Source organism: Hemibagrus wyckioides, linkage group LG29 (assembly GCF_019097595.1).
Source record: "Hemibagrus wyckioides isolate EC202008001 linkage group LG29, SWU_Hwy_1.0, whole genome shotgun sequence".
Taxonomy (NCBI): Eukaryota; Metazoa; Chordata; class Actinopteri; order Siluriformes; family Bagridae; genus Hemibagrus; species Hemibagrus wyckioides.
This window is the reverse complement of record NC_080738.1, coordinates 2,538,418-2,552,959: the sequence shown is the minus strand read 5'-3', so window position 1 is coordinate 2,552,959 and position 14,542 is coordinate 2,538,418. Positions and strand designations below refer to the sequence as shown.

At 42.8% G+C, this 14,542-nt stretch overlaps 1 protein-coding gene across 2 annotated transcripts in view; it reads right to left on the bottom strand.

Moving 5' to 3' along the window:
* The window catches only part of dlc1 (DLC1 Rho GTPase activating protein), an 87,387-nt gene extending 73,184 nt beyond the window's left edge, over positions 1 to 14,203 (bottom strand). Inside the window, exons 1-2 of one of the 2 annotated variants that reach the window (XM_058384140.1) lie at positions 12,859 to 14,203; positions 10,700 to 12,043 (exon numbers count right to left, since the gene is read on the bottom strand). In XM_058384140.1, coding sequence (XP_058240123.1) covers positions 10,700 to 11,977 — 1,278 coding nt within the window. In that variant the 5' untranslated portion in view covers positions 11,978 to 12,043; positions 12,859 to 14,203. The remainder of the gene's footprint in view (positions 1 to 10,699; positions 12,044 to 12,858) is intronic. The other variant, XM_058384141.1, reaches the window with a different exon arrangement.
* Between the last annotated feature and the right edge of the window lie 339 nt (positions 14,204 to 14,542).

Sequence of the window (14,542 nt, the reverse complement as noted above, 5' to 3'; positions counted from 1 at the left end):
CATCCTGCAGCACTTTATATTATTTATTCAGCACTTAAATCTAAAAATGTTGAAACATCCCTGAAGCTACGAGGCTTGTTTCTACGAGGAAAACTAATCTGGTTGTGTCAGGGAAGAGGGAAAATGAAAATAAACAGCTTTGCATACAAACTGAGGAGTTCCAGGCACTCGGTTCCTCAGTAGGAACACGAACATCACGAGGCTTAGCTTTTAGCATGAGGAGAATAAAATACCGTCGTTTCTGCTATTCAGGATGCTTTGGGGTAATAGATCAAGAAGAAAAAAAACATCATTCATTTGAATTATTTAGAGTTATACATTATTTCTATAAAACAGCTCTTTAGTTCCCCCTACTGGAACAGTTTTGTGACATCACCACGTCAAACATCTTCACCATGACAACATCAAACGCTCTCGCAAAAACAGGGTGGCATCAAGCATCCTCACAACAACAAGTTACGTTAAGCTTCTTCACAAGACATCAAATGTTCCCACAATGAAGTATCAAGTCAAATGTACTTATAACGATAAGTCGGAGTCAAAGGTTTTCACAAAAATAGAGAAGAATCAGATGTTCTCACAACAGTAGGATGGAGTCCAGTGTCCTCACAATGAAGGACAACAACAAACATCCCAACACAATCCACTCCTCACAATCCCGGTCTTCACAATCCCACTCCTCACAATCCCGGTCCTCACAATCCCATTCCTCACAATGTCACTCCTCACAATCCCAGTCCTCACAATCCCACTCCTCACAATGTCACTCCTCACAATCCCATTCCTCACAATGTCACTCCTCACAATGTCACTCCTCACAATCCCACTCCTCACAATGTCACTCCTCACAATCCCAGTCCTCACAATGTCACTCCTCACAATCCCGATCCTCACAATCCCACTCCTCACAATCCCGGTCCTCACAATCCCATTCCTCACAATGTCACTCCTCACAATCCCAGTCCTCACAATGTCACTCCTCACAATGTCACTCCTCACAATCCCGATCCTCACAATGTCACTCCTCACAATCCCGGTCTTCACAATCCCACTCCTCACAATCCCGGTCCTCACAATCCCATTCCTCACAATGTCACTCCTCACAATCCCAGTCCTCACAATGTCACTCCTCACAATGTCACTCCTCACAATCCCGATCCTCACAATGTCACTCCTCACAGTGTCACTCCTCACAATGAAGGACAACAACAAACATCCCAACACAATCCACTCCTCACAATCCCGGTCTTCACAATCCCACTCCTCACAATCCCGGTCCTCACAATCCCATTCCTCACAATGTCACTCCTCACAATCCCAGTCCTCACAATGTCACTCCTCACAATGTCACTCCTCACAATCCCATTCCTCACAATGTCACTCCTCACAGTGTCACTCCTCACAATGAAGGACAACAACAAACATCCCAACACAATCCACTCCTCACAATCCCGGTCTTCACAATCCCATTCCTCACAATGTCACTCCTCACAATCCCATTCCTCACAATGTCACTCCTCACAATCCCATTCCTCACAATGTCACTCCTCACAATGTCACTCCTCACAGTCCCACTCCTCACAATCCCATTCCTCACAATGTCACTCCTCACAATCCCATTCCTCACAATGTCACTCCTCACAATATCACTCCTCACAATGTCACTCCTCACAATCCCATTCCTCAAAATGTCACTCCTCACAGTCCCACTCCTCACAATCCCATTCCTCACAATGTCACTCCTCACAATCCCATTCCTCACAATGTCACTCCTCACAATCCCATTCCTCACAATGTCACTCCTCACAATCCCATTCCTCACAATGTCACTCCTCACAGTCCCACTCCTCACAATCCCATTCCTCACAATGTCACTCCTCACAATCCCACTCCTCACAATCCCATTCCTCACAATCCCATTCCTCACAATCCCATTCCTCACAATGTCACTCCTCACAATGTCACTCCTCACAATCCCACTCCTCACAATCCCACTCCTCACAATGTCACTCCTCACAATGTCACTCCTCACAATCCCACTCCTCACAATCCCATTCCTCACAATGTCACTCCTCACAATCCCACTCCTCACAATGTCACTCCTCACAATGTCACTCCTCACAATGTCACTCCTCACAATCCCACTCCTCACAATGTCACTCCTCACAATCCCATTCCTCACAATCCCATTCCTCACAATCCCACTCCTCACAATCCCACTCCTCACAATGTCACTCCTCACAATCCCACTCCTCACAATCCCGCTCCTCATAATCCCATTCCTCACAATCCCATTCCTCACAATCCCACTCCTCACAATCCCACTCCTCACAATCCCATTCCTCACAATGTCACTACTCAGAATCCCATTCCTCACAATCCCACTCCTCACAATCCCATTCCTCACAATCCCATTCCTCACAATGTCACTCCTCACAATCCCACTCCTCACAATCCCACTCCTCACAATCCCATTCCTCACAATCCCATTCCTCACAATGTCACTCCTCACAATCCCATTCCTCACAATGTCACTCCTCACAATGTCACTCCTCACAATCCCACTCCTCACAATCCCATTCCTCACAATGTCACTCCTCACAATCCCATTCCTCACAATGTCACTCCTCACAATGTCACTCCTCACAATCCCACTCCTCACAATCCCACTCCTCACAATCCCATTCCTCACAATGTCACTCCTCACAATGTCACTCCTCACAATGTCACTCCTCACAATCCCATTCCTCACAATGTCACTCCTCACAATCCCACTCCTCACAATCCCATTCCTCACAATGTCACTCCTCACAATCCCACTCCTCACAATCCCATTCCTCACAATGTCACTCCTCACAATCCCACTCCTCACAATGTCACTCCTCACAATCCCACTCCTCACAATCCCATTCCTCACAATGTCACTCCTCACAATCCCACTCCTCACAATCCCATTCCTCACAATGTCACTCCTCACAATCCCACTCCTCACAATGTCACTCCTCACAATCCCATTCCTCACAATCCCATTCCTCACAATGTCACTCCTCACAATCCCATTCCTCACAATGTCACTCCTCACAATGTCACTCCTCACAATCCCACTCCTCACAATCCCATTCCTCACAATGTCACTCCTCACAATCCCATTCCTCACAATGTCACTCCTCACAATGTCACTCCTCACAATCCCACTCCTCACAATCCCACTCCTCACAATCCCATTCCTCACAATGTCACTCCTCACAATGTCACTCCTCACAATGTCACTCCTCACAATCCCACTCCTCACAATCCCATTCCTCACAATGTCACTCCTCACAATCCCACTCCTCACAATCCCACTCCTCACAATGTCACTCCTCACAATCCCATTCCTCACAATCCCATTCCTCACAATCCCATTCCTCACAATCCCACTTCTCACAATCCCACTCCTCACAATCCCATTCCTCACAATCCCACTCCTCACAATCCCACTCCTCACAATCCAATTCCTCACAATCCCACTTCTCACAATCCCACTCCTCACAATCCAATTCCTCACAATCCCACTCCTCACAATCCCATTCCTCACAATGTCACTCCTCACAATCCCACTCCTCACAATCCCAGTCCTGACAATCCCGGTCCTCACAAACCACCAAACTTTTTAATTATTTTGGAAATAGAAGATCTAGTTTGGAAAATAGAAAAAGAAAACACTCTATGTGTGTGTGTGTGTGTGAGATGCAGTAGTTAGAGGACATTGTGTACTTGCACAGCATCCTGAGAATAATGGACACACTTCCTACCAGAGCACTCCAAATATGATCCCATTAGTAAATGGCTCAGTAATAAAATTTACCGAATCTCTCAGGACTGAAGCTTTTACACCAAAGAGGCAAAAATCCATTTTTTTTGTACCAAAGGAAAAATAATCATTAGTGTTAGAGCGAGTGTGTGTGTGTGGGCAGCAGGGATGCTGAAATTCTGACCCAAGGACATAAACAAAAAAAAAACCCACACGGTCTCAGTGATGACCATGTGACTCTGTTCAAGTTCTATCTAGCATCCTCTTGGAGAACCGTAACGTTCACTTAATAAACCTAGAACTTTTAAAAGTATGTGTGTGTGTAAGTGATATGCTAGTAGTTGCTGTGCCTACTTAAAAACACTTTAGATATTGATCTGGAAGAGTGAAGAGAACTGTGAAGTGTGTGTGTGTGCGCGTACGTGTGTGTGTGTGTGCGTATGTGTTTGGCGCCGCAGCCTCTCACGGATCCTCTGTAATATCTTGTGACAGCTTGTACATTTATTTCCCATTTAGCGTTGAATTAGCCTGTCAGAGCTATTGGATTTGCTGATGCCAGCCAGTCTTGTGGTGTGCAACTGACACACACACACAGACACACACACACACAGACACACACACAGACAGACATACACACACACACACACAGTCCAAGTCGAAAATAAATGCTAGCTGCCTGCACTGCCAATAAGCAGGCAACACGTTAGCAAAGCAACAATAACAACGATGCTGACTAGCGCATATTTGCCAGTTTGAAAAAAAAAAGAACCTTCTTGATTTTTTTTGTTTATTTATTTGTCATCAGATCGTCATGGCAACCAGCCAAGAGTCACTTCCAGTCCAGAGAGTTCTCACGGCGATGAATATCGCATGATTCCTCTCACTTCCTGTTTCCCAGGAAAATCTGTGCTAGTCAGAGTCTGTGGGGAAGAAGCATCACGTCTGAGAGCAGAATGTTTAGCGTAAAGTGTTGACCTTTCAATGCTAGCTTCCATCGTTATGTTAATTGTCTTTCCTATTAGCTTATCGTTAGCAGTTAAAATCAGGAAATTAGACATCCTTTCAGATTAGAACAGGCTAGCTAGCTGTCTAATGCAACATTATCAGAAATAATCAGGTTATAAGCTAGCTTGCTAGTTAGTGTTAGCAGTTAAGAAGATTTAAATACTAACCCAGATTAGCTAGTTAGCATTACAAGTTTAATATATAAGAAGGCTTTTAGAAATCCTTCATTTTTTTTTTTTTTTTTTTAGCTCATTTTAACCAGCTGGCTCAAGCACAGTAAATTCCTGTCAGGTTTTGCTAGCTTGGTGTTTAGCTTTAAATATGTTTGCAAAAAGAGAATATTTTTTAAGAAATATTCTCAGAAATCATTTAAGGTTAGATTTATTATAGCTAGCTGGCTAACACTGAACATTCCTCAGCAAAACTCTCTCAGATTTCTGTCAAAATAAATAAGTAAATAAATAAATCATCTCAAATATGCTGATAGCTGTTGTGTAACTAGCCGGCTAGCTTTGGAACAAAAATCCTGTCAGAAGTAGCTCAGTTTAGCTAACTGTCTTACAAATCTGAACATTTCTCTCAGATTATTAGCATCCTAGCAGGTTCAAATCCATTTAGAATAGCCTGGTTGAGCTAGCTAAGTTCACACTTATCAATTCTGAATCATTTCCATTAGTTTATGTTAGGATTAGCGGTTAAGATTAGCTCATATCGGCTTGGGTTAGCCTATTTCAGCTATGTTTATGTTTATATTTATGTTTATGTATGCTTAAAACCTGACTGACCTGAACTAGAAACTAGCCGGCTAATTGATGGATATGTAAACCTGTGATTCCTGTAAGGTTAGCTCATACCTGCTAGTAGGCTGATATTAGCGCCCACGTTCTGATCTTTATTTCATCCCCAGATGTCTTGCTTGAAGTAAAAATAATTCACACACATTCTGAGGATTCTAATCTCTCACACAGACTTGGCTGGACAATACCACAGTTCCTGCTTCAAAACTGCAAGAAACAGCAATCCTAGCGGAAATCGTCACTTTAGGGCCTAGCATGCATGTGCTATCAGTGTTATTATGATAATAATGAGGTGTTTCTTTTCTCTAGCCACGTCTCTGGGAATCGTTCTGACCTCATTTGCTTCTGTGTCTAAGAAACAAATCTCAAAACAGAAAAACAATTAAAGTAATGTCACTGTCCAGCATGAGGCACGTTATCGTGTTGCCTCTCTAGCAATTAGCATTTTAACTGAAGGAGAATTTACTTTTCTTTTGGCTTCATATTGAGCTTTCTTAATTTTTTGGAGTGTTTTAAAGCCCATGACCATCTGTCTCTCAGTGGGATGGAAACTGTGTATGTATGTGTGTGTGTGTGTGTGTGTATGTATGTGTGTGTGTGTGTGTGTGTGTGGATGTTGGGAATTCTGTGTCGTTCCCCACTGAGCCCTTCATGCCAAAATTAAATGCTTGTTTCATAGTCTCACACTCCGAAGGAAAATATGATGCGTATTTGGTCTCGTAGCCCAAGGAATATCATGTAAAATGTAACACGACTTTCATTCCGCTAACAAACGAGAAAATTAGTAAAGAAAAGTGCGCTAAGGAGGCAGAGTGAAGTGGGAGGCGCAAATTAAAGGAATGTAGCATATAGATGTAGCAATGTTGCTAACAAGAAATGAGAGAGAGAGAGAGCGAGAGATCAGAAGAGAGAGGGATAGAGAGAGAGTGGAAGAGAGAAAGAGGGATAGGGAGGGAGAGAGAGAGAGAGAGGAAGAGAGTGATAAGAAGAGAGAGAGAGAGAGAGAGAGAGAGAGAGGAAGAGAGTGATAAGAAGAGAGAGAGAGAGAGAGAGAGGAAGAGAGCGATAAGAAGAGAGAGGGATAGAGAAAGAGTGGAAGAGAGAGAGAGAGAAAGAGGGATAGGGAGAGAGAGGGGGGGTAAGGAGAGAGAGAAGAGGAAGAGAGAGAGAGAGAGAGAGAAGGTTACGCTAAAGGTCCATTGTGTCTGGATCTAATGCTAATAAATGTCTTTCATGTGAATATCTAATTCGATCAGAAATGACTGTAGAAGCGCTAAATGCTACAGTTAACTTATAAACGTTAGCTCTCACTATATCTATGTACTGGATACGAGACCAAACCCAAATATCAGTAGCTGATATGGTGAGAAGTAGCAAAACCTAAAAACATGACCAATCAAGGCTGATTACTGCTAAAGCTAGCTAAACAGATTGACAGTTACGTGAAATAACTGGAATCCAGGATCATATATATGTATATATACACTGTATATTCTATGCTACACTACAGCTGTACAGTTCAAGCTAACGTTAGAGAGAAGGTTTAACTGTATAACACTGTATTCATTGTTTGATGCTCAGGATGATCTCGTTACATCAGGAGAAGAATGCAGGTGAAGAGAACATGACAGAAATGAGGTGTGAAGACGTCCCCCGGAGACACCATGATCACACAGTCACAACAAATCTGTTCAGTACATGATTCCAGCAGCTGAACGTAAAAGGGACAAATGGACGAGAACCCCCCCCAACCTCATTACACAACCTACAAATATTATTATTATTATTATTATTATTATTATTACCCTCATCACTCCAGCTTTGTTAGTTTTATTACCTCTTTCTCTCTCTGCCCCCCCACTCTCTCTCCATCTCCGTCTTTCTCTCACGCTCTCTCTCTCTCCCTCTTCCTCTGTCTCTCTCACTCTCTCTGTCCCACACACACACACACACACACACAGAGGTAATGCAAACACAAATAAAATCCATACGCATTCAATATTAAGAGTCATTTCTGCTTAGTTAAACACACACACACACACCTCCAGCAGAGACATATAATCCTGTATAAAATGGTTTCACTTACTGAAAGGAATGAATATTTATGAAAAATTATATTGAATAAATCCCAATTCTTCACTGCAGCTAACGTGGAAAAAATAAAAATCCTTAAATGTATTAAAAGTTTTTTTGGAAATAATTTATTGGAAGTAAATTTAACCCACAACACCCATATTCCTAAACGTTCACCCCAAATACAAACATGTATGTAGTAGCATGTAGATTAGCCTGATGCTATTAATGCTAACACCTTGCTAGCAGGAAATCCAGAGTAGTTCAACTCAAAGTATTTATAGGACCAGGTACAAATCGCGTCAACTTTTACAGTTTATTTTTAAACGCTAGTCATGAGGCGATGGTTATAATTAGCACCATTTGAAGCCTTGTGTAGTTTTGTTGTTTCAGTGCTGCTTAGACATTTCTCTGACGTAAAGCCATATTTCTTTAGCCAGGCATACACATAATACACCCCATAACCTTGTGTTCAATTACATCTGATCAAATGCACATTATCATCTAGTGCTATTCAGCATACCAAGACATTTTGGACAATTTCATGCTCTTTGTGGGAACAGTTTGGGGATGACCCCTTCCTGTTCCAACATGACTGCACACCAGTGACCAAAGCAAGGTCCATAAAGACATGGATGAGTGAGTTTGGTGTGGAGGAACTTGACTGGCCTGCACAGAGTCCTGACCTCAACCCCATAGAACACCTTTGGGATGAATTAGAGTGGAGACTGCGAGACAGGTGTGCTGGTGTTGGTCACTGGTGTGCAGTCATGTTGGAACAGGAAGGGGTCATCCCCAAACTGTTCCCACAAAGAGCATGAAATTTTCCAAAATGTCTTGGTATGTAGCCGAAGCATTAAGAGTTCCTTTCACTGGAACTAAGGGGCCGAGCTCAACCACTCGGGGACAAATAAAGGTTTTTTTTTAATTGAATTGAATGGAATGATTTGGAGGGGTGTCCCAAAACTTTTGGCAATATAACTGTAGCTCCAATTGTGTTCTGCTTCATGAAGATTTTGGACCTTCAGTGAGAAGAGGCTGACCCTGTGAGGATCCCGAGGCATCCTTAAATGGACCAGCTCCAGTTGAATTCTGCTTCATTAAGATTTCGGACATTCAAAGAGAATATGCTGACCCCATGTGGACTTTGAGAACAATAACCTCCTAATCAATACACAAAATAACATTCTACACATGTTGTATCTCCATCACACAACTCCAACTGACTGTTTGTCACTTTAGAAAGGACATTATTCATAATCTCACTCTCCTGTGTTTATAATCACTTATAATCACACGCTCTGGTGTTTATAATAATTTAAAATCACACTCTCCGGTGTTTATAATCATTTATAATCACACTCTCCGTTGTCACTCAGATGAGGTTCCTTTTTGAGTCTGGTTCCTCCCAAGGTTTCCTCCTCATAGCATCTAAAGGAGTTTTTCCTCACCACAGTCTCCTCAGGCTTGCTCACTAGGGATGATTTTGTCTAACAGTAATCTTGGACTTTTGTACTATTTATTATTTCTTAAGTTCTGTAAAGCTGCTTTGAGACAATGTCCATTGTTAAAGGCGCTATACAAATTGAATTGAATGTGTCTGATTCGGAGTTGCAAAATAACCACATCCTGCTTTCTCCATTCCTTCTGGTGTTGTTTATAGAAATCGAAGCTAATCCACATCACCTAGCTTGGGTTTCAGGCTTGAAGAAATGGAAGGTGTAAATATTCCCATGTAAACATTGCAAAAGTTGGAGCCTCTGAAAAAACAAACAAACAAACAAAAAACATTTCCTGTTGTCCAGCATGCCTCAGCACAAATCCTTGAGGTAGTCCTTCTTGGTAGAACCTTTTAGTCTAAAACTCTCTCTCTCTCAAAAAAAAAAACCTAACGATTTTTCTTTCAAACACAGAAAGAATCTGTTATAATTTATTCTTGTTTGTCCAAATTCCTTTTGTCTCCCGAGTCCTGATGCCTGGGGACTCCTTAAATGGCCTTGTTACTCGCAAGAAGCACAACACGTTGACTTAAAGAATTCGACCAATTATCCTTGAGCTTAAAACTCAAAAATAAGTGGCAGTTATTTAGCACAGTCTGTTGTGTTTGGGACGGTTCCTCGCTAAAGGCTAACAGGCTTTGCTTTCTAAATAATGGCTGTGCTTTGGAGTAGGTCCCCAGAGTGGGAGGAATATGTCAGGGGAAACAGACCAATGCTGGCAGAAAAGAGAAAAGTGCCGGACTTCAGCAGACTGCAGCATGAGATGGTTTTAAATGCTGTGATGCTTACAAAAGGAACACACAAACACACAATCACACAACTTATATCTTGCAAAACTGGTCCCTTTCAAGGGTAGAAACTTTTCCTGATCCCTCAGGCCACTGATGCAAGCAAACGCAACGATCTCCAACTGGCTAGCAGCGCATGATGAGCTACATACAATGGCTTTATAAAAGTCACCCTAATGTTTGTGGGGCTTGGAGAAAAAAGCCTCGTTCTCGGGAATCATTTTTGCGAAAGGTGATTAAGGTACTCGAGACTCTCTGTAGTAGGTAGTACTCATGCTTTCTGATTCACAAGCAATGAAACGAATAAAGCTCAAAGGGAGAAAAAAAAACACGATGACTCTGAAATTGGATTTTTATGGATATGCGCTAAAATTAATAGGATACATTAAAAAGTAGAACGCTTCACCTGAGGCAAAACTTACTATCTCATTTTCAATACAATTATATTTATGCACGTGGTGCATGTGGAACGGAGGATATTCAGCCTTTTTGTCGCCGGAAGGTTTGTACAGGAAGGTCAAACCAGTGGATTAGCATGTGTATGTGTGCTAAGTATCATTTTACTTGTTTAAAGCAGAATATTAATAATTACTTTAATCTCCTCTCGTTGTTCGACTTGCACCCCAGAGACTATAGATTACTGATAGAGCCGGAAGGTGCAGAGGATCTCATCAACATATCTGTTCTATTTAACTCTGAACATCAGAGCTCATTATCCCTGGCTGAAAAGTCAGAGTATCTTACCTTCTGTGTGCGGAGCCTGACAGGTACTTCCTGAGGTTTGGGGTCTCTTTCTACCTCATCCACATTTTGACTCGTCTGAAGAATCATCACATGATCAGCGGTTTCCATTCTGCTTTCAATTGAGGAATCGCACTCTGGCGAGACCCTTCCTAGAAATCCTGCCTCGGGGGTATCCTTCTGCAACTCGAGTTCTACAGAACTGCCTTTATTGTTTCCAGCACCCTTAAGACCCACTAAAGTTGTGGAAATATGGAGGCTAGGCATGTTCTCCAGCACCGGAGCTAGCACTTCCTCTCCCGACTCTGTAAAGGATACCTCAGGAATGGTGTCCAGTTTGGCGTGGCAGTCTCTGTAGGTGTCAGGGTTACAAGTGCTTCGGAATTCACACGAGGAAAACTCAAGTTCTGTGGATGCGTTGAGGTTGTGAGCCTGCAGAACCTCTACGCTTGTGACTACCTGGTCATTTGGAATGTTAGAATTGAGAACATTATTCTTGGGAGTCTGAGATTCTTCAGACTGCTTGGTCTCTGTGGTCAGGTCAGTATCTGTGATGGCATCACTACAGACATGAGGATCAAATTTATCACCCACTGTCACTTCTACTCCTGTCCTCATTACCTGTTGGTGATGTAGCATGCTTGATTCTACTACCGGACCACCAATGTTGCCTTCTACCTTTGACTCACTGCTTCTAGGCTTTCCTGTCAATTCCGCTGTCACGTCAATGTTGACTTTAGCATTATCTTTGTAGGCATCCTTGGTTTCTGTTTCTGTAGAGCTATCTAGATTCTTGGCCTGTTCTTCTGCAGCATTTGTTGAAGAACTGCCCGAGGATGTGGCCATAGCTTTGGTGGTGATCTTTTTATCTTTCATATGTATCTCATCAAAGCTTTCATAAAGAAAATGATTCGAAATGGTTTCTGAACAGTTGGGACTGTCTTCATCTGCCACTGATTTTATGACCTTCACAAAAGTCTGACCTTTGGTAACTACTTGACTGTTAGCTTCATAGCTAGCTGATGTACCCTTAAAAGTACCAGATAAAGTCCTCCTCCTCTTGTTCCTATCTTCCCCAGGACAGCTCTCAAAGCCAGGATGATAACGGCAGCATTCTGGCATGGATGCGCATCGCTCTCGCCGCCTGCGACCCGAGGGGGAACCGCTCCCTCCAACACCGGCATGGCAGCAAACTAGGTCAAGGTCATCGTAGCTGTACTGTTTCCTCGAGTGTGGGGTTACATGATCCTCCCAGCTCCTTGTGCGCAAGGCTACAGGCATGGCCAGTGACCTCTGTTATTCCATAGAGCCCTGCTTCAGACGCCCACACAAAGTGCTAAAGCAGACCTGAGGGGGGAAAAAAGGCAGAGAGCCAGTGAGCAGAAGAAAAAGACAATTTCATCGTATTCTGAGATGCCTTCCAGTCTCTTGTCCATAAAAGCTGACAAATTTAACAGATGTCAGATGTGAGTGTAGCACTTAACGTCAAGTTTAATCATCCCCATCATCCCTAAGTGGTCATCAACAGCTATTCAAAAAAGAACCACAACAGCTTTCTGCAATTCAGCGCCCTGTACACATACTCAAACTCTGACCCAGTTATCTTCTGATACGGCCCTTAAAATACAAGGCAGCACATGATAAAGGGTTCACTCATAATCCAGTGCATAAACAAGAGACACGGGACAAACCAGACAGGGTTTAGTCACTGCACAGCGGCTTAAAGACTCCAGACTGGAAGGAACACATGTTAACATAATAATGTTAATATACTAGCTGGAAACGTGGCGTTCATAAATATCAAACTAGATCATAAAAACATTTTTCCGGATTATACTAACAAGGTTAAATTGCATATTTATCTAATTATTTTCAATTTATTTCATTTTCACACAAATTTACTAACCAATTTTTTTAAAGCTGATTCTTATTAGCATAAATCAAATCCAACAGAAATCCATAAATCAGGACAAAGAACACTAGGACAAAAGTAATGGCACCCTAGAAAATGAGGACATGTTATTGCATTTGACATGATGCATTACTGGAAGTTTTAAAAACACACACACAAAGAAAGAAAGAAAGAAAGAAAGAAAGAAAGAAAGAAAGAAAGAAAGAAAGAAAGAACACATACATTATTTAGGAAAAAGATGTGTGTGTACCCTGTGATGGACCATCCAGAATCTATTCCCGGGATCTGGATCTGTTGCAGTCCTGTCAAGAACAGAGTGACTGCAGAAGATAAATAAATGAATGAAGGAATAAAAAAAAGTTGTACTTCCTTTGAATGTGCAAACCTTCAGAGTCACAAGGCAACAGCTCAGATCCCTGATCCTCTCCTGACTATTCGATCAGGTAAATATTTCACTTCCACTCCCCTGGATAGTAGAAAAGTAACCCTGCCCCACTCTCCTCTCCTTCCACGCAGTTACTACTTATCCTCCAGATGCAAACTAACTCCACATCAAAAGTTTGAAAAATAAACTTTCCAGAGAAGTGGGTTAAGAAATGAGAAGGCAGCTGAGCCTCACGCTGCAACAGCAGGAGCTCGTGATGTTCTTGACATCTCTGAGGATTTAGCGGTTAGCGGCTTACACACAGATGATCTCAAAGTTGGCGGTTAGCGGCCGAGGGAGTCGTTCCCTAATCAGAGCATCCCTCTCGCATCTGGTGAGCGGAATCTCTCTGCAGGGAACATCTGGTTACTTGGTTGATCCCAGGAGGAGGTTTTCTTCTTCCAACTATATTCGTGACTGTTCAGGGAGATGGAAAAATAAAATAAAGCAAATTTCTGTACCGTGCCTCCTTCTTCAGCGCTGGTCCTCCTCGCTGGTTTCTCTCAGTCTGATGGTCAGAGATGTTCCGTCCCAGTGATGTCGCGGCCTGTTACCCACTGTCCTCACCAGGGGGGTGAGATCACTCTTGACACAACAGTCCCTGTTCTGGGGTCATCTGGGTCACTGGGATCACACACACCCAGGATTCTACACCCCAGATGTGGAGCAGAAAAACTTTTTGTTACAAAATACGGAAGATATGCCAAAAGATGACAGAACCAGGAACCAGAACTTCAGCACTTGAAATCCAGATTTCCATGAATGGAAGCAATTTGTGTCTCTTAGCTCTTCACACGTCAATCTTACTAAGAAGCTAACCTTCCGTTCCTCGACCTCCTGATCCTGTCTCCTGTCTTTCATAAGTCTCCTCAGATCAGGTGTGATGGCTGCTTCTCGACTAGGCCACAGACAGGCAGAGGATTTGAAGAAGAGGGACGAGTCGAGGCGGAGTGAAGCGGTGCGAGAAGCAGCGGCGGCAGCAGACACTCATCTTGATCGTATTAGCGGGTTTTAGCTGACGCAGATATGACTGCTCTCTTTCTCTACTGCTCTCTAGACAGTTTCCAAGACTGAGTCATTTCTTTCTCTCTCGCTCTCTCTTCCTCTCTCTCTTTCTTATTTACTGTCATCTGCTTATTCTCTCTACTTTCTGCCCTCTCTGTCCTCCCACAGTTTTCTCAGAGTTCACTACTTCCTCTCTCTCTCTCTCTCTCTCTCTCTCTCTGTTTGACGTCTTCGAGTTGGTTTTGATTAAAAACAGGCACGTCGTCACGTAAAGGTCTACGACTCTGGGCCAGCTTGTTGGTGGATTGCTGCAATGTTTTGGCTCTTGACTTTTTGTTTGCGTTTTTTTTTCTTCTTCTTCCTCCTCCTTCTTTCTCCTCCTAAACAGTTGAACTCTGTAACTGTATAAGCATCCTTTGCGCAAACTGTCAAATATGAAGAAATTCAAAAAAAACAAAAAAAGGTTCAAACGTCGCGACGTGGTGTCGCAGACATTCCTGGAGTA